The sequence below is a fragment of the Saccoglossus kowalevskii genome, chromosome 5 (assembly GCF_978046115.1).
Source record: "Saccoglossus kowalevskii chromosome 5, keSacKowa6.1, whole genome shotgun sequence".
In the NCBI taxonomy this organism is placed as follows: Eukaryota; Metazoa; Hemichordata; class Enteropneusta; family Harrimaniidae; genus Saccoglossus; species Saccoglossus kowalevskii.
Genome location: NC_140645.1, coordinates 27,891,263 through 27,910,716, shown reverse-complemented (window position 1 = coordinate 27,910,716; position 19,454 = coordinate 27,891,263). Strand labels below are relative to the sequence as shown.

Here is a 19,454-nt window from a genome sequence, read left to right as displayed (position 1 = left end):
TACATACCTTTCCTTTTCACATAGCTAAAATATATACATTTAGTTACATATATATTGTTTATCGTTAAGAGCCGTTAGGTAATATTACATCAATAACTAGCACGTGGACGAAAGACATCATGCATGCTATGGAGCATACTAACACTTCACCTTTTGTATATAACTCAGGTATAGTATGGTTGCCCATTTATAAATTTTTGTTTGACATATTGTCTGTCCTACAGACAGTGGCATTCAACCGATGTTATTTGATTGAGAAGGCATACAGTGGCGCTCGCACTTAGTTTCAGGCGGTGTTAAACAACCATTTTGGTATTTGCTACTATTTCAATACGCACAACTTTTATTCTCATGCTTTTTTTTCAACATTGTTCTACACAAATCAATAAACCTCATAATAATGAAAAGTCGTGGTTATTTGAAGCCATTAATTTTAATGTTTCAAATTTGTTAGTTCAATGTAAGTAGAATATTTTATATGTGCAGGTTGAGCAGGTGGATAGCTACATTTCCATTGAGCGATAGCACATAGCCCTGCCGACCTATTCATGTGGATGTTTGGCAATACATAGAGATCTATGAGACGAGACACTTAATAGTGCTGCAGCAGAGGCCACCTCTGAGAGGGGGTAGTGGCACCTAAAGTGCCACATTTGTATTCATGCATAAATTTGAAGGACAATATGTATAGACTATGAAACAGCCTGAGGACATCTTGGGAAATACTGGCGAGCTGAGAAATTGAGGTTTGAATTTGGTAATGTAGAACCGACAAAACAGACGCTAGCGATACTATAAAATGGGGTGGGGGAAACATAAATCCTAATATAATTCCTTCTAATTACTCTATCTTAAAAACATATATACCATTGTAAAGCTATATTGATAGCCTTTCAGTTATAAGTTATATGTTCATAGGTCAAAGACAAAGGTCACTATATGTCTAATGATCACGTGACCAATGGTATCACACATATTTTCTCCGTATAGCATAGTCATGGTTCACTTGAATGATATTTATTTATTATTTATCACAGTGTTTGTTTGACCATAGGAGTCAGGTTGATAGCAACATTTTATTGTGTATTCTTCTTGAAAAGTGTTTGTACTTTCTATACATCTGCAATAGCTTTGCACACAGTGTTGCTTTTTTTCTCCCTAACAAAAACACACACACACATACTCACTCACTAGTTAGTCCTGGGATTTCAGTCATCATACTATGATGTCATACAATACATACATCAACAAAGTCCAGTGACTTTTGAACCCCAACTCACTTCAGTTAAATCTACAGTAAAAACAAAATGTTAATGAATATTCATAGAGGTGATGTCTGGGGTATGAAAAAGTCAGACGTTGGTATAATTGCTGTTGGTGTTGGTTGAACTATTTTGTATACATGCAATATTTATTAGCAGTAAATTGAGACACACATTCACTGAATGAATATAGTGCGAACGATACAATTTCCATGGCACTCTGTTGCAAAAGCATATATGGAAGCAGACTGTGTTCTATTTGTATCACTCGCCGTTCAGCCGTCTAGTAGGGACATTATAATTCTTGCCATTGCCTGCTTTCCAATGATATCAAAACAACGGTCATCCATGGGTAGGTTCAGGTGAAAGCATTTTATTGTGTTTCTTAATCTTGGAATCAGAACTGAGGGCAACATCCTCAGGGAATGTATTCATATTTAAATGAGTGTCAATAAATTATATTAACACTCCACGATGAACAGCTTTGTTTTTATGCTGTTTGACACTTTCCAAATACAAATTTATGGTGAATTCCTAATATTTTGACAGTATTTTTAATTTGTGACTATAATATACATATTCATGCGGCACACTACAACGCCCTGATGTGTTGAAATAATCTATTTAGATAGCAATAAACATGCACATTTAGCGCCCGCATGCCACCAGCATTTCATATTACATGCAGATGACTTGGATTGGTATAAAAAAATTCCCAACACCGAAAAAAAAGTGTTAGCTGTTATTCGACATTTACAATAATGGATAGACAAGTATTATGCGGTGTGTCTTTACCTAATGATCAAACAATTTGTGGATATTTAGATAGTTTTATTCATTATTCATTATTATTAATATATAGAGAAAGATGAACAACTAGGGTAGTACATCATATAACAGACCATAGAGATTTTTATCCTAGATTTAGTAGACTATCATGCTCAAATGCTACACTAAAACATACTTTCATTTCACTTTATTATTGAGATGAAACAAACAAGCCTAAAGCTTGATATTTGTAAACGATCAATAAAAGCATAAATTTGTTTTCGATATAAACCAAGAAATGCATTTGTACGGTTGTCAACACAAATAATGCTCGATAATTGCCACGTGTTTACCTTAACGAGAAGCGATATCACCACTGACCAGAATGGCATTAACGGTTGATTTTGTTTATATACACCATACCTGGCAGCAGTACATGTTAAAGCAAAATATTTCAAATAACAAGCGTTAGACTTCACTGCTGGAGTTGGTAAATTTACGTAGCGTAATGTTTGCCAGCGCACAGAACAAATGTTTCTGACAAACAATTTAAGCGCTGTCTTTCAAATCACGAGCGATAATATATCTCAGATAATTTAACTGGTCCAGAAAGTGAACATTATTATTAAATAAATAAATAAATAAATAAATAAATAAATAAATAAATAAATAAATAAATAAATAAATAAATAAATCAATCAATAAATAAATCAATTAATCAATTAATCAATCAATCAATCAATCAATAAATAATCCATATAAATGTCACCACTGTCATCCATATAAATAAACACCACTGTCGAAAGCCTTGGGGCGTCAAGACTACACAAAATGCACGCCTATAAAGACCATTCTACCAGCAAATTGCATGGTGTGAGTTTCACTACTAAACCAAACATAATAATGGTTAAATTTGGAAACACTAGTTGCCTTATTATTGAGCAGTATTCCTTGGTAAACATCCGAAACATGCAACGCACGGTATTACATACGGGTTTTCGACAAAACTAAGAATATAAGTCATTGCCCCTTGTATTTAAATACGTATGCACACAGTGTAGACAAAAGCATCTATGATTTCATGAATCCAATGAAGGGATAGTAAGCAAATAACACCGAATAAACGGCAAGGTAAAGACTATGTCTAATTATAGTAAATACGTACTGCGTGCGTGACTCGAACCGGCGCTCGCGTACGGCACCTAATCGCCTAGCTTCACGCCACTACACGTCTTCCCCTCGGCCACCGGGCATCCCCAAAAAAGGATGCTTAATAACCGAGCTTATTACGTGCAGAGAACGTGAAACCCGTCCACGCGATACGTGCCACACAGCATAGCCAGAATGCGGCAAAGGCCTTCAGATCTGGCTGTAGTAGGATGGTGAAAGTAATGGTACAGCATATTAACAGTGATTAAGTACTGAGAAATAATTTTTAAACTCATAGTTGCTGTCGACATAGGAAGTAAAGTAAGCAAATAACACCGAATAAACGGCAAGGTAAAGACTATGTCTAATTATAGTAAATACGTACTGCGTGCGTGACTCGAACCGGCGCTCGCGTACGGCACCTGCAATGAAGGGATGGTCGTCTCACCAAGTTCGATATGTTTAACATGAAATTTGCTGCGCACGAATAATACATGTCCGCATTTTTCATATATATTGGCTGACCCCCATACAAATTATACTGATTACTCGTCAACAATGCTTCCTGGCACATCATGGGATCAAAAGTTCAAAATCAGAAAATGACTATTTATTGTAATATGAGTAATTATGAAGAACAACTTTCAACTGAATTGCATCTCAGAGAATAACAATTAAAACGATGCATATTAGTACCCAATTATGTTTCTAAATGCTTCAAAATTGGATTAAAATGTGTACATTATAAGAATCTATAAACAATTAAAATAAAACCATAACATGTACTATGGATTGTATTGATTAAGTAAAGGTTTACATAAAACAAATCGCAATACTGGTGAGATTATCTAGTTAAGCTAAACTGTTTATTATGATATAATACAGTTGTTCAGTTGTAGAAAATGTATGCTAGGAATCTGAATTATATTTAGAGATTGTTTGGACACAATTATAGTAGGATATGATTTGCCAAGAGTGATTATTGTTTTTATACTGGAGCTAATATTATAGAGCTAAATTTCTCAGTATTTGAGAGGACTATAAATTGCACAATTGTTAAGCCTGTTAACTTGTTTTTGTGTTAGTACTTCAAGCTCAATTTCTAACGATCTTATTAAACCTGATAACTCAATCGGAACATTGTCAGCATCCTTTATTCTATGTTTTTGTCATATTACCTCAAACCCTGCATACATAAGTTTGCATAGAATCATGGGAAGAAACAGTGTGCATTGCCGTGTGATAACTGTCATCAAGTTGATTGACATGTCATACTTGTTTACAACTCATGAATCTGCCAGATGTGCTTGTGATTTCCATAACAAAGGTTGTTTACAATTTACTGACTTGCCTATGTGAGTGCCTGATTGATTGGATTCTGTGCAAACCCAGGTGGTGCACCTGAAACTGAGCCATATATGCTCTAAAAATAGGCTAGATTGAGGACAGTTATGGACCACAATTTTGAGTACCCTGTGTGTTGCTGCTGCGATATTATGAGACAAGTTATACAGGCTTCAACCATCATTTTGTGAGACTCGTATGAACTGCTCTGTGATCTCCTGTCATGCAGCGGTGCCCTCCAGAATAACAGCGTCCATCTGCAAGCAAGACTCATGTATTTTTTTCGTCATTGTGTTGCAGAAGCAATTGGCTTTCATTCATCTCTACATCCTGGAACTGTGAGTTAACATCAGTGAAAACTTCTTCTGGCAAACCCTTATTTTAGTGAAGTTAATCATTGTATTTTTCTCTGCTTTGATTCTTGTAATAATTTTGAGAGATATTATAGCCAGGAACTGAAACTTGATATTTTGGTGTATGTGTATTTCATTTCCATTACTATTGTTCTGTCTACCCAATTCTAGCAGTTAAAGACCCCCTGTACAGTGTGAGTTCTGTGTATGTCTCGACATCAATAAGCAGGCCTTACACTGTGACATTCTGACATATGTCACAACGAGGGTAATCCAAACTAATATAATGTTGTGCTCTATCAATGGAAAATGAATAAACCGCTTTGTTGTGATAAGAAAATATTTTTTTTTGAATAATTAATATCACTACGACAAATGTTTACATATCATCTACAATTTACTGCACGTCAAAACAATAGTCACAGTAGATGTCATGACCATTAATAATACAACATCTCCACTTCCCCTATCGATATACACATAACCGAATATCTTTGTTTTAATTCTGACATCAAATTGATCAATTAAATGAGTACTACTTATTCTACTTTATCAACGATTGGAAGTGTAATATATATCAACATTACATTCATATCGAGTTGTGGTAAATTCACGCATTCTACATATTTCACTATCTGAATGTGAAAACAACAAACATAATTTTCTACTGAAAATGCAAAAATGTAAATTTGAAAGAAAAAAACAAACGAAATCGCTGTGAATTTTTCGTGTGTTATTCTACATTTATTTAATAAAATTAGTGGCATCCATTTCACTTTCTTGGCTGTACTAAATTAAATCATCAAAAAAAAAACATTTATTCACTGAGCAGTCTTACAGCCACATGAAAGTTTTATCTAAAGTAACATAATTTTTTAATTCGTGCAAATTCAGCCTAAAACACCGGACTTTAAATGTTTTTTTCAAGTGCATGAAAGTAAATAAAATACTTAAATAAATGCTTCTAAATGGTTTCATTTTAAATTACTTCAGAAACAGAATAAATACAATATTTCAATCTAAACCACCTGACTGTCAACGTATCAAATGTGTTTATTCAAACGGCATGTACAAAACATGATAAGAATAACTAAAACACTTTTCTAAAAAAATTGTACTTCTGAAAGCAAACATATATACAATGTTTCAAAACTAAAAATTATTCATAAAGTGTTTATATACAGGGCACTTGTGTATACAGGCTATGGTACGCATGGATAATATTAACAATGATTATTATCAACTGTATACAGCATATATATTATAAATTTTAAAATAACAATTCCCACACTTTACTATTATCAGCAGACAAAGTGTGAACGTATTTCAAAAATTTTATAATAACAATAACAAATGTTATATATTCTTGCATTTACAAATTCGCATAGCATGTAGTTGTCAAGATCAGTAACAGTAGAAATTCCGCTTGCACGGAGTTCAATATGTTTACGCGTCAGTCGCTTTCTATGCATCAAAATATGAAATTTTAACTTGATTTTGTGATTCGTTTATTATATTTTATAATTAGTGTGTAAATTACAAAGTGATCGAGCATTCCATGTATATTTGATAGATATAAATATGTGTCATATAAAATAATCATGTTTAAAAAAATGTGTCACTGATTACAAATACTTTCCAGGATTTAGATCGATTTGTGTTAGTAAACACTTAAGAAAACATATTAAGTCCCGATTAAGATACTTTATATTGTTTACCCACTTCATAACAAACTGATGTAACAAAACAAGTGTATTACATGCGAGAAATGTATACTCTTCACAATTCTATTTCAATAATGCACTAATGCCTAGACACTCAAAACATTATGCAAATGTACCAACTTGATAGCTCTATGTACAAGAAATCTGAAATAGGAATTGAGTTTTGTATTAATGTAACACCCGGTTCAGACGGGTAAATGTGACATCGCCTCTCCAAAGATTTAAGCAGAATGTTGTTGCATTGTCCTTCAGAATAGGTCGAGCTACTTTATCTTGGACTCTTTTGGGACCATCCTTTTTAATGCATTTCTCAAATACTTCGTTTTGAAGTTTACGGAATTCACGAAGATTGTGTTCGAAACACAAACCGTACTTTTGTATATCTTTTAACAACATCTTTTCAAAATATTGGTACAGGTCTAAATCAGATTTGTTCCACTTCAATATTTTTTCTTTCACAGTCGGTGTTATTTGTTGTCGTCGATTTTCACCTCGTATTCCATTTGGTATGTACAATATATCATCAACAGTCCAGCACAGAAGATCACGTAATAGGAGTAATGATTCATCAAAGTATTCGGTTAGTAATATCAGATCCATCTCTTTGTTCAGTGATTGTATCTTTTGTTTTACTACGGCCTCATCTAGTGTCTGATTCGAACTGCTTAACTGGATGGCGTAAAATTGTTATGTATGTAGCATTTGGTATCAATGCTTCCAGTTCAGGACGATTGTACTTTGCGTGATTTGTAAACATATCAAAACTTTTAATAATGTCGATATTCCAAACCATGCGTCTATTGAAAAGAATATCATATGGAAATCCATGTGATTTTGTAGGCACTGCCATGGTTAGATTTCTTGTATAACCATAGCGTTCGAGAATAGAGGCAAGGGTGGTACTTGCTGTTTTGTGAGTTTTTATATAAACTATTTTGTCCTTGGCATTGCATTTTGGTGTTTCATAAAAACGCTTTATACATTGTTCAGCTGAAGGAGATGGTTCATCACGTTTGACATCAGTATTTTCTATTCTCCTGCAATTTAATAGATAAAATTGTATTCTTAATTGTTGAAATTACCTTAGAATTGTCTTTTTTGTACAATCATTCTTTGGATTCCTTAGAAATATAAAATCGTTTCACATATTGAGGGAATTCATGATATGTTGCGTGATAGTCGATATTAGCATTTAATAATGTCTCGAGATAAGGTATTAATAATACGCAAAATAGCAACACTGTTTACATTACTTGTGCATAGATTACAGTAAGTTACCATTCTTAATTAAAACAAAGAAAACAAATCATCAAAATATTAAATTCCTCACCGATTGTTGAAAGGTGAATACATTCGCGAGAGCTGTAAGGTATCAATCGATGAATACGAATATATAACCACGGTAGCTACGCAACCACAAATCAGCAAAATGCAAAACAGTTTCGGAATAGAAATATGTACCATAATGAGGTTTATAATCGTCCCCGAAATTATAAAATATGTATCAACATGCAACCTGTTGAGAAAAAAAAAGTTTCTTAATATACTAAAAAAATGTATACGCAAACATACTAAAAACACGACATGTGGCAAAGACTAGATAGAATTGAATCTAGTTTATGTAATGTCGATGTATAGGTAAATGAAGTAAGAATATTAAAGGAAGAAAATGTATGAGTATGAATGGCGCAATAAGTAAATTACAAAGTCGGACGGCTATTATTGAAAAGTCAAAACAGATGGTGAGTGTAGAAGGATTTAACGCGTTAAAAAAGTGTGCTAATTTGTTTAACAGAACTCGAAGAAATAACTTGGTAATGTATAATATACCGGAAGGTACTGAGGGCAAAGGAGATGGTGGTTATTGCACAGAATTTGTGAAAACGTGTATTCGTGATAACACAGGTTAGAACGTAACTATTGGGAGTGCACACCGTACTCCTATAAAATCGTGGACAATGACGCGTCGCCCAAGACCTATACACATGTTATTTCTCCGCAACTCAGAAAAGGACTGTATACTTAGTAACGCGGCAAGGCATTTCATATTTATTGAACAGGATTTTAATGACGAATTCTTGGATGGAAGAAAGAAGACTGAAATTACCGAGATTTAACGGGCTCCGTGCAAGTGGGAAGCGTGTGTTTTGGAAGTATCCAGCAACTATAGCATGGTTTCATGAAGATGGAAATATGAAAGTGATATAAAAGAAATAATTGAATGGTTCTTGTTGGAAAACAGATCAACCGCTGAAGTAGAACATTATTAGTGACATTGAGATTTGGATCAGTTCTAAGTATATTTCTCACACAGCTTTTAAACAAGAGAAAGGGATTGCAGGGAAAAGGACTGGAGGAGGAAATAAAGGCATTATCCAATCATATGAACAGATGTACTAGTACTTGAAATAATGGAGAATATTAGAGCATATACAATTAAGGGGACTAATCTAAGGGCCAACAATTCAGTGGATTGAAGATGGTGAAAAAAGCAGCAAAATTGTTTTTGGTTTGGAGAAGCGAAATTACAATTCTAAGTTATTACCAAATATTGTGGTTGATGGACAAAAAAAAAGATATATTGGAAGAACATGGTAATTTTTATTTGAATATTTACTGCACAAACTGCCTCGGACGTATCGTTTGACGCTTTGGCGAAACTCCCCCTGCCCATGCTAACAGATCAAAATAAAACACTGTTAGATGGTTCCATTCGGCTCAACGAGTGTGCCAAAATATTGAAAAAACTTTGATAATGGTAAGTCACCAGGAACGGATGGCTTACCCTGTGAATTCTATAAAATGTTTTTTGAATAAATTCCCCAATCCTTATACGGGTATATACACTTATATTTAAGGGGAAATATCTAATTTTGCAGAAACAAGGTCTTATAATTACTATCCCGAGAAAGGAAAAGGATAACAGATTGTTATCCATCGTGGGGAAGGTGTAAAAAATTGGATTAAAACTTGTTACAAGAATAGTTGCAGTTATGTACTAAACAATGGTTTTTCTTCAAGGTGGTTCAAGCTCAGTATGGGGGTCCGCCAGGGGGATCCAATATCTCCATATCTATGTATCTATTTATTCTTTTGTGTGTCGAGGTATTAGCTACTGCTGTGAAAAATGAAACAAATATAAAAGGGATCAATATTGATGGCCAGGAATTCGTAATTTGTAATACGCAGATAATACTTTATTTTTACTTGATGAAACAGAAGGCACCTTGAATGCAACATGTAACATCCTAGACTTGTTATATCAATGCTCAGGGTTAATACCAAATTATAGCAAGACGAGTGCGATATGGCTGGGCACGATGAAAGATTCCCCCAAAATCTTGTGTGAAAAAGTGGAAAATAACTGGATCAGTGGGACATTTAATATTTTAGGGATAATCTGTTCTACTGACATATCCGACATGTTCGACCTGAACATTTCTCCAATTCTAGAAGAAGTTAAAGTAATACTTACTACTTACCCTAGCCCATATCATCAACCTATCCATTACTACAGGTATTTTCCCAGATCTACTAAAAATCGCTAAAATTACCCCCATATATAAAAAAGGTTCACCTTTAGAAATAAGCAACTACAGACCCATTTCCATATTGCCAATTCTAAGCAAAATTATTGAATCTGTTGTTAAATCCCAACTTTTAGCGTTCCTTGATAAATTTAATATTCTTTTGCCGACTCAATATGGTTTTCGCAAACATTACAATACCAAACTTGCACTTGTAGATCTAATTACTGACATCACAGATAAAATGGACGCAGGTTACATCACATTTGGTATATTTATAGATTTAAAGAAAGCATTCGATACAATTGACCACCACATTTTATTACAAAAATTAGAGCATTATGGGATTCGGAGCCTGCCACTTAAATGGTTTCACAGTTATCTAGAAAATCGTCTCCAGACAGTGGATGTCAATGGTACCGTATCACCCCCAAACCAAGTTAAATGTGGAATTCCCCAGGGTTCAATACTCGGCCCTCTATTATTTCTTCTCTATATTAATGATATTAACTCCAGTACCAATGCCTTTGATTTTCGTTTATTTGCAGATGACACTAACCTATTCAACTCACATAAATCTAACCAAATTAATCTTAATACTATTAATACAGAATTTAAAAAAGTCGTTGACTGGTGTAAAGCTAACAAACTAACAATTAATGCCAACAAAACAAATTATATGGTAATTAAAACTCCACAAAAACAAGTTCATATTAATGGATCCCTAGAAATTGATAATGTACCGTTAGAGGGCGTAACATCAGTATCTTACTTGGGTGTCAATATAAATTCGTCTTTGAACTGGAAATCTCATATTAACAAAGTCACTAACATACTTAGCTCTAATATTGGTATAATCTCACAAATTCGACATTATGTCCCAAAGTATATTCTTATTCTATTATATAATACCCTGATTCTTCCACATTTAACGTACTGTGTTGAAATATGGGGAAACGCTTATCCTACCCTTCTTGAACCGATTCTACGACTCCAGAAAAGACTTGTGCGGCTTATCACTTTTTCAAAATGGAACTCGCATTCTGCAACACTGTTCCGTTCTCTTCAAATTCTGGACATTCACAAACTATGTAAATTCCACTCTTGTCTATATATTTTCGATTTAAATAAAAATCGTTTCGCACGCTGTCCTGATACCTACATCAACACTCCTTCTCATAATTATCCCACTAAAATAAATAGAAGTGGCAGCCTCTCTATACCAAAAACAAAACTTTCTATAACCCAGCATAACATAAAGTTTGCATCAATTAAGCATTTGAATTCACTAAGACCAGAACTACAAAATGCCAATATTAGTAGATATTTTTTTAAAAATAGTCTGAAAGCTGAACTTATATCTGAATATTCAGATTAATTATACGACTATTGGTTGACAACTCACTACAGACTGACTGATTAACTGATTGACAAGCCGACTAATTGACTGGTAGTTTGTACAATGTGATTGATTGTTTTGCGATTAGAAAAATATTAATTTATTTATTTTGCAATTAAGTGACTTATTTATTCAATTGAATTATGATTATTCACCATATCAGGATAGAGCATAAAAATCACATATACATATATATGATTACCTTTTGATATTTGTTTCATTGACAGACTGATTGTTTGCTTGATTTTGCAGTTTAGTGATTAGTTTATTTTGTAGAAAATGATTTATTAAATTTAGTGATTTGTTTATTGTGCGACAAAATAATGTTTATATTCACTCAGCAATTTCAATGACTTATTTATTTTATTTTGATATTTAGTAATGGAACTATAATGTTGCGCCACTTCACGATAAAAATATATGTATATGATAAATTTATGATAATCCGCACGTCAGTACAGTATTATTTTTTATTCCGGGTCTAGGACTCGACTAGCTCAAATGAGCTATTTCCATGACCCACACCAGAATCCTTTGCAGTGGTAAAAAGGAAAAATTAATTGTGTTATGTATATTTTCTTTTTCTGTTGTAAATAAATAAATACAAATACAAATACAAATGTGGAAAATGAGGGGCCTCACAGTAGTAGGAAAAATTCTTATTACTAAAAGCTTTGTTTTATGAAATTTAAATTATCTATTATCAGTTCTTCCTAACCTTCCTCATTAAATCCTATTTAGCATTAATACTAGAAATAATTTTAAGAATCATTTCTGGATTGGTACACAACAGTTTTTGACTGCAAGAATGGCATTAGTGAACTATTTTTGGAATGATGTTATCTCATCATGGCTAAAGTATATTTCACTATACATAAATACTACAGTGTTTTACATGCAACAACTCATGTGATTTAATGATAATTTACGAATTGGTTACAAGAGCATATATTACAAGACGTGGAATAAAAGAGGTACCAGGATATTGAATGATATTCTAGATGAGAATGGTTCCCTTCTCTCCATGGAACAAAATAAATGTGAATTCAATATCCTTGATGCTGACTGGAAAAAATTAGTAAAAAATACAACAATTATATAAAATTGACATTTTTCAATTTAAGGTGCTTCATAGTTTTATTGCTACAGGTAATTGGCAACATGTAAGAGGATTAGTCGTCACTATGTAACTGGTGCAGTTCAGATATTGAAAGCATGGAACATTATTTTTAGTTTTGTTAATATGCACAAAACCTGTGGGGAGAAATTAATATTTTAATACAGAGACATATTTGCTATAGATTTAGACTATGAAATATCCCCAATCCTGATTCATCTATAAAATTGGCAATATTGGGAATTTTGGAAAACAATGCAAGTGCCATAAGTATCGATCAGATTTATCATGTACACACTACCTATATATACCAATATAAGCAAAAAAATGAATTGCCTCTTTTCCCTGGTTTTTGTGGGTATCTTAAATTTTGTTTGGAATTGGAATAATATTTTGTCAGGAATAGTAAGTTAATTTTTAATTAAAAATGGGTTAAATTGGCAGAGATTATGGAGTAATACATGAAAATGTAGAGTAACTCTAGTAGCATATCTGAACTGTATAATATTGCAAGTTTTAGTTCCCCAAGTTTGGTTGTAAATCGTTCTAAGACATTTATTTTGTATTTTGTAAATATAATAATTCTAAAAACAGTCAGAGTTTGTTTAATAAGAGTACATTATTGTATTAACATCCTTGGTACTCATTCACTTTTATTTTATTTTTATTTATTTTTTGGGAGTTGTATATGAATTTTGTAATGAAAAAAAAAAACATGTTAATTATAAAAAACAAAACAAAAAAAAAAAAAAAAAAAAAAAAAAACACGGCTATAATAGTGACATTTGTGGTTTATTGCGTTTGTTACTGTTGTTTTCTTTTTTTGTGTCGATCACACTTATTGAAATACAATGAACTGATATACATTTTATTAGATGACTTAATGTAACTTACTTAGCTATACCAATGTTAACTGTTAGTTCAGTTAGATCTTGATTTGAGCGTCACAATTATGGCTTGATGGGGAATCAAGTTAAAAGAAAAGACCTCGATAATATTTTATTTTGAACTTAATACACAGATTCAGAAACATTAGTGTGAGCTGGTCATGTTTTATCCCATTGAACAATCAATGATATATACGACTAGGTTTGACCTTTGGGAGTTAAATCATGTTACCCCAGTATAGTTTGCGCTTGTCTCTATTCAAGTGATCATTTCAAGTGTCACGCTCTTTTAATAGTAGATGAGTAAAATACGATTAAAACCTTCCTTTTGCTTTTTACTTATTTGTTTTCTAAATCCCAGGAATTTGTGTGTTTTGAAATTAGTTTGCAAGATTGTTGGATCTCCTACTTTCATATGATTTGCCATTGTTGAAGGACTAATGTGGTTACCGAATTTGTAAAGTAAAAGCAATGGCAATTGACATTCCAAATAAATTACTACCAGGTCACAGTCGACTCAACAGTTCATATTTTCTTAATGCTATCGTAGGGGAGAGGCAGTAATAATTATACAAGTCGTGACCACCACCCCCCAATCATACTAGTTAGTACTGAGACTTTAGTCATCATACTGTTACTATATTAGATAGACACAATACATACCACAAGATAACCAAGTGCCTTTTTATCCCCAACTTTCTTCAGTTAAATATATTGTGAAAAGAAAATGTTAATGAATATTCAGAGTGATGATGTAATGTCTGCCTTTGGAGTAATAAAAGGTCATACGTTGCTAAAGTTGTTACAGTGCGGCACCATATGAAAAGTTGTGCTTACAACTCTTACTAGGGGATTTGTATTATAACACGATCTAAATCCAACGTCAAGCCTATAAACGTTCCATTGTTTTTAGTGCCAAACCCTTTTGTTAAGTACAACAACAAATATTTCGTTGGTGTTTGTGAGCTCTTGTGTGCTTGGTAAATTCATGGACAGCTCTTCCAATTCTGTGTTTTACTCCATATCAATTTGGACCCTACGTTCAAACGCCACTCCCTTGACTGAAGTTCTGTGTTGAAAAATAGCCCTTCGACTACGTGAAAGCAGACTGTGTTATATTTGCATATTTTCAGCCATTGAGTGGGGACATTATAATTCTTGTCACTGCCTGCTTTACCACGATGTCAAAACGATGGTAATGCTTGGCTAGGTTCCGGTGAAAGCATAAATTATGCTAGCTTATCTTAGGGTCAGCACTGAGGTCTGTTTCCTCATTCTATGTATTCGTATTTAAATGAGTGTAAACAGATTATATTGACACACCGTGATCAACAACTTTGTTTTTATGCTGTTTAACACTTTCCAAATACATATATTTATGGTGAAATCATGAATTTTAAAACACACAGTCTACATATAAACTTATAAATTCAGTCGTATGAATGGTGGTAGCATGAAAATTCAGACAAAAAGAAATGAACAAGTTCAGGTTATACCATCAACAGCACAGAAAATTATTGTATGTAAAATGTACGTGAATGTGAATGGTACTGTCAAACTATGCACTGGGAAATAATTAATGTTCACAGCAAATATTCACACTATTTGAATATTTTATATTCAAGGATTTTCAAATGAAACGGTGAGTTCTATTGTTATTTTACATGCTCATTTCGCGGCTTTGACTTAAGAATATAAAATTTTGAAGCTAGTGAATAATTAATATTCTGACGGTATTTTTAATTAGTGACCTTAATATACATAATTATGCGGCACACTGCAACGCCCTGAAGAGTTGAAATAAGCTATATAGATGGCAATAAACACGCACATTTAGCGCCCTCTAGCCTCCAACATTTCATTTTTATTATTATATCAAACATAGTCCATATATAAAGGAAAGGAAACAAACAACTAAGTACATAGAATTACACACCACATAGATTTGAAAACTATTTTATTCCTGATTTAGTAGACTAGCATGCTCAAATGCTACACTAAAACATACTTCCATCTCGCATCATCATTAAGGTAGAGATGCAGTTTACCTCACTGGTATTTTATTTAGTTAATTAGAAAACCAAGATGACCTCCCTTGTCCACAAAACTATATATTTTTGGAAAGCTTATTGTATGAATTTTTAAAATTTTATTTTTTTATGAACACTGTAGTTTGAAATATGCACAAAAAATGTGTTTTTTTGGTCAAAAGTGATTTAAAAAAATTTAGCTTCTAAATCGTGCTTCTAAAAGTGTCTACCAGTTGTCAATTTTGCAAGGCAGCAGTTCAAATATCACTACTTCAAGTTTATGCATAAATTAACACCCAGCCTCGTTGTCTGATAGATTCTTGTAACACTGTTCAACCAAACCCTATGCCCGACGGCGTTTTGAAGATAAACACATTGTCAATCACTTGTGAAAATTTCAAAACATAAGGTCAAAGCGTCTAGAGGCTATTTTTTTTAAAGTTCTGGGATGTGCACTAAAAAGAAGCTGAGATAATTGCTAATTTGCATAACAATTCACTCAGTGAAAAGTTTGCTAATGCTCATAATTAAAATGGCTGTAACATTTCCAAATTTTAATGTATTATCGTTTTGTTAAAAGTTGAATATAGTGCATAATATGGAGATCCCGTCATTTCGTTTTGTCACCATGTTTCTTTTTTATTATTTATGTACAGCCTTGCTAAATCTTGATAAGCATTCAAAAGAGATAAATGTTTGCACCTGCTATCTATAATTTAAAATCGTTTTTTTTAGTATGTTCCACTATTCACAATTCTACAATTCTACAGTCTATAGCCAAAACTGTTTGGATAATAAAAAGCGAAAATAAAATATTTCACTCACAAGTGCATACAAACCTGCATCTCTACCTTAAAATGGAAAGTAATGCATCGTCGTTCGACGTGTCGTTTTTCACGAGTTTGTCAGTACGTAGAGTAGAACTTGTAAGTTTATCTTTCAAGTTAGTATTTCGACGATATGCAATAAGGGTAGGAATTGAAAAAAAAATGTTACTGAGTAACTGATCATTCCAAATTAAGTCCCAGTTTTTAATAGGGCTCTTTTTAGCTTAGACCCTTGTATATAAGGGTTGAATGTAGTTGCGAATATTGTTTGTCCTTTATCATTAGGCATTGATTCACGCAAATGTGAGATACGATTGTCATGTTCATTGATTGAAGAGTATATTTCGATATCGTTATCTATGTAATCTCTTTCACGCAATTCATTAATAAATAGATTACATTTATGTAAGACATCGTTTACATTACTACATGTTTGAGCATACCGAATGGTTTCGCCTTAATACATCCTTTGAATACTGATGTAGAGTGACAGGAATTGCGTTTCAAATATTGAAGCGTTACCGTTGACTTGGTGTGCCCTGTCACGTCAAATATATTCAGATCATGGAAGCATTGTACTTTATATAGGTCAAGGTCAAGGTACGTGATATGTGTGATTGATTATTCAAATGTCAGCTTTTATGAACAAATGTGTGTAAATCAGATACCATACTTTGAATACCATGAATATGTCATCCCGAAAACAATACCAAGTTTTAATATATCGCGCACCAAGTAGTACAATTCAATTTTCTAGTAGGTGGAATGTAATTCCAGCAATCTCAGCTGAAGATGGTGATGCCATGCTAACTCAACATAAGTACAATATTCATTATTAAACTTGAATGTGTTTTTTTTTTCAGAGTGATTTCATCTATCTATATATGTATATGCTATCTTAGAGAATATTTAATGCTCAAAAAACAATCTCAACAACATCCTTTCAAAATAAAATCAACATGGAACCCACCAGACTCACATAACAGTAGCCTCGAGAATTACCTTGAGGCAACCAAAGTTGAGATATCCAAAATTACCAATAACCCAAACAAAATATAAATTCTGCCAAAAGAGCAGCAATAAATAGACTACACCATGATAATACAATTGTAATAAAACCATTCGACAAAGCTCGTGGCATTGCAATCATGAATACAACTGACTATATAAATAAGCCTTCGTCAACTAAACGAGCAATACTATACTAAAATTAGTTGTAACGATACTATAGTTACAACTCATTTGGTCCATGAGCTCCTTACATAAATGTACAATCTGGAATTAATCGATTACGACACGTATAAATATACAGACCCATTTAACTACAAAGTTAGAACGCCCCGGTGGTATTAATTGCCTATAGTACAACAACCACCACAAGGGGGCAGTATATTCGTCAGTATATCAATTATCAATGGTTGCTCTGGTTCGACTGAGAAAATATCTGAATTGATTGACCACTTTTAATTCCAGTCGTTAAAAGGCAACATACCTACATCAAAAAATGCTACTGATGTTATTAACAAAATATACAAGTATCTGATAATACCGTTCTTGTAACTATGGATGTCGTATCAATGTATATTAATACTGTTCTCAAAGAAGCGATCCGAGCAACCGCTAATGCAATGCAATCGAATTAAAATCACAGTGAAACCACTACCTTTGGAATGTGTAATTAAATTTCTTGAAATCATTCTGAAAAAAACACATTCGAGTTTATTAATGGATATTATACCCAAACGTGCGGAGTTAGCATGGAATCACCTGAATTACTGAATTACACAAATTTGTTCAGGAAGCCAATATGTTTCATAACAAATGTCGGCTCACATTTGAATAATCCATGACGCAAGTCACGTGCCTTGACCTATATAAAAGACAACTCTTCCACACTTTGAATATATTAGACGTGAAAACGTACACCAATTGACAATGAAAACGTTTCAATATTTGAAACGTAATTCCCGTCAGCCTACATCAGGATTTATTAAAGGCGAAACCATTCGGTATGCTCGATTATGTAATAATCTAAACGATTTCTTGCTTAAACGTAATCTATTTATTGAAAAATTGCGTGAGAAATTACACAGATAACGATATCGAAATTAATGAACATGACAATCGTATCGCACATTTACGTGAATCAATGTCTAATAATGAAGGTCGAACAATATTCACAACTACGTTCAACCCTTATATACAAAAGTATAAGCTCAAAAGAGCCCTATTAAAAACCTGGGACTTAATTCGGAATGATCAGTTACTCACTCACTCATTACTCAGTAACGTCGAACATTCTGAAAGCTAAATAAATCGAACGATTCGGTAAAGTACTGTTCCGACTGATGATGGGTTCAACAAAGAACCCGAAACAGCACCATCACTCTAGTGAATAATTCAATTACGGATAAATTTGAGTGCTCTATCGACATAGGCTTTCTTCTTATTCAGTTTGTATTCCAATATTGTTTCCGTGTTTACTTCTATCGGGATCACACTTGAAATATTTGTACACGAAATAATACATCTATCACGCATTTAGTTAGCTAATGCAATACTGCCCTCAGTCGGGAAGATATGTGTCAATCCACCGCCCCCATCGATAGTTGCAATACACTGTGACTTTGAACGGGTGAATTGTGTACCTGTAAAACAGAACTTCTACATGTCATAGTGCAAATAAATAACAGTGTTGGGTTTGCTGAAATGTTATTTATCTAAAACTGGCAGTAGAATATATTTCGACACAGAGGCTTAACACAAAGGCAACTTATGAATGAACAAGAGTGACAACCAAGGCAACCTGGTCATGCGATGTCCTGCTCAAAATCAATTGCGTGTTTTCGTATGACACCATAGTATGTATGTACACGTCAGAGGAGTTTGTTTCTAAGCAAGTATTAAATATAAGTAATCTAGAAACCTGAATAATAGAAATTATTGTTATATTGACACAATAAATCTAATTGTATTATGACTTCATTCATCTTCACTACTTCTCCACTCCTACGCCGGTAATAAAAAAATAAATTCAATACCACCAGGGACTCGATCCTTCGAGCCC

General features: G+C 33.2%; 1 protein-coding gene across 1 annotated transcript; it reads right to left on the bottom strand.

Moving 5' to 3' along the window:
* Positions 1 to 5,254: 5,254 nt before the first annotated feature.
* Positions 5,255 to 14,227, bottom strand: LOC146745966 (galactosylceramide sulfotransferase-like). The gene is made up of 3 exons (XM_085499657.1): positions 14,194 to 14,227; positions 7,931 to 8,116; positions 5,255 to 7,637 (listed from the first exon to the last, which is right to left on the bottom strand). The coding sequence occupies exons 2-3, from the start codon at positions 8,062 to 8,064 to the stop codon at positions 7,241 to 7,243; spliced, it is 531 nt and encodes a 176-aa protein (XP_085355783.1). The 5' UTR covers positions 8,065 to 8,116; positions 14,194 to 14,227; the 3' UTR covers positions 5,255 to 7,240.
* Positions 14,228 to 19,454: the final 5,227 nt, after the last annotated feature.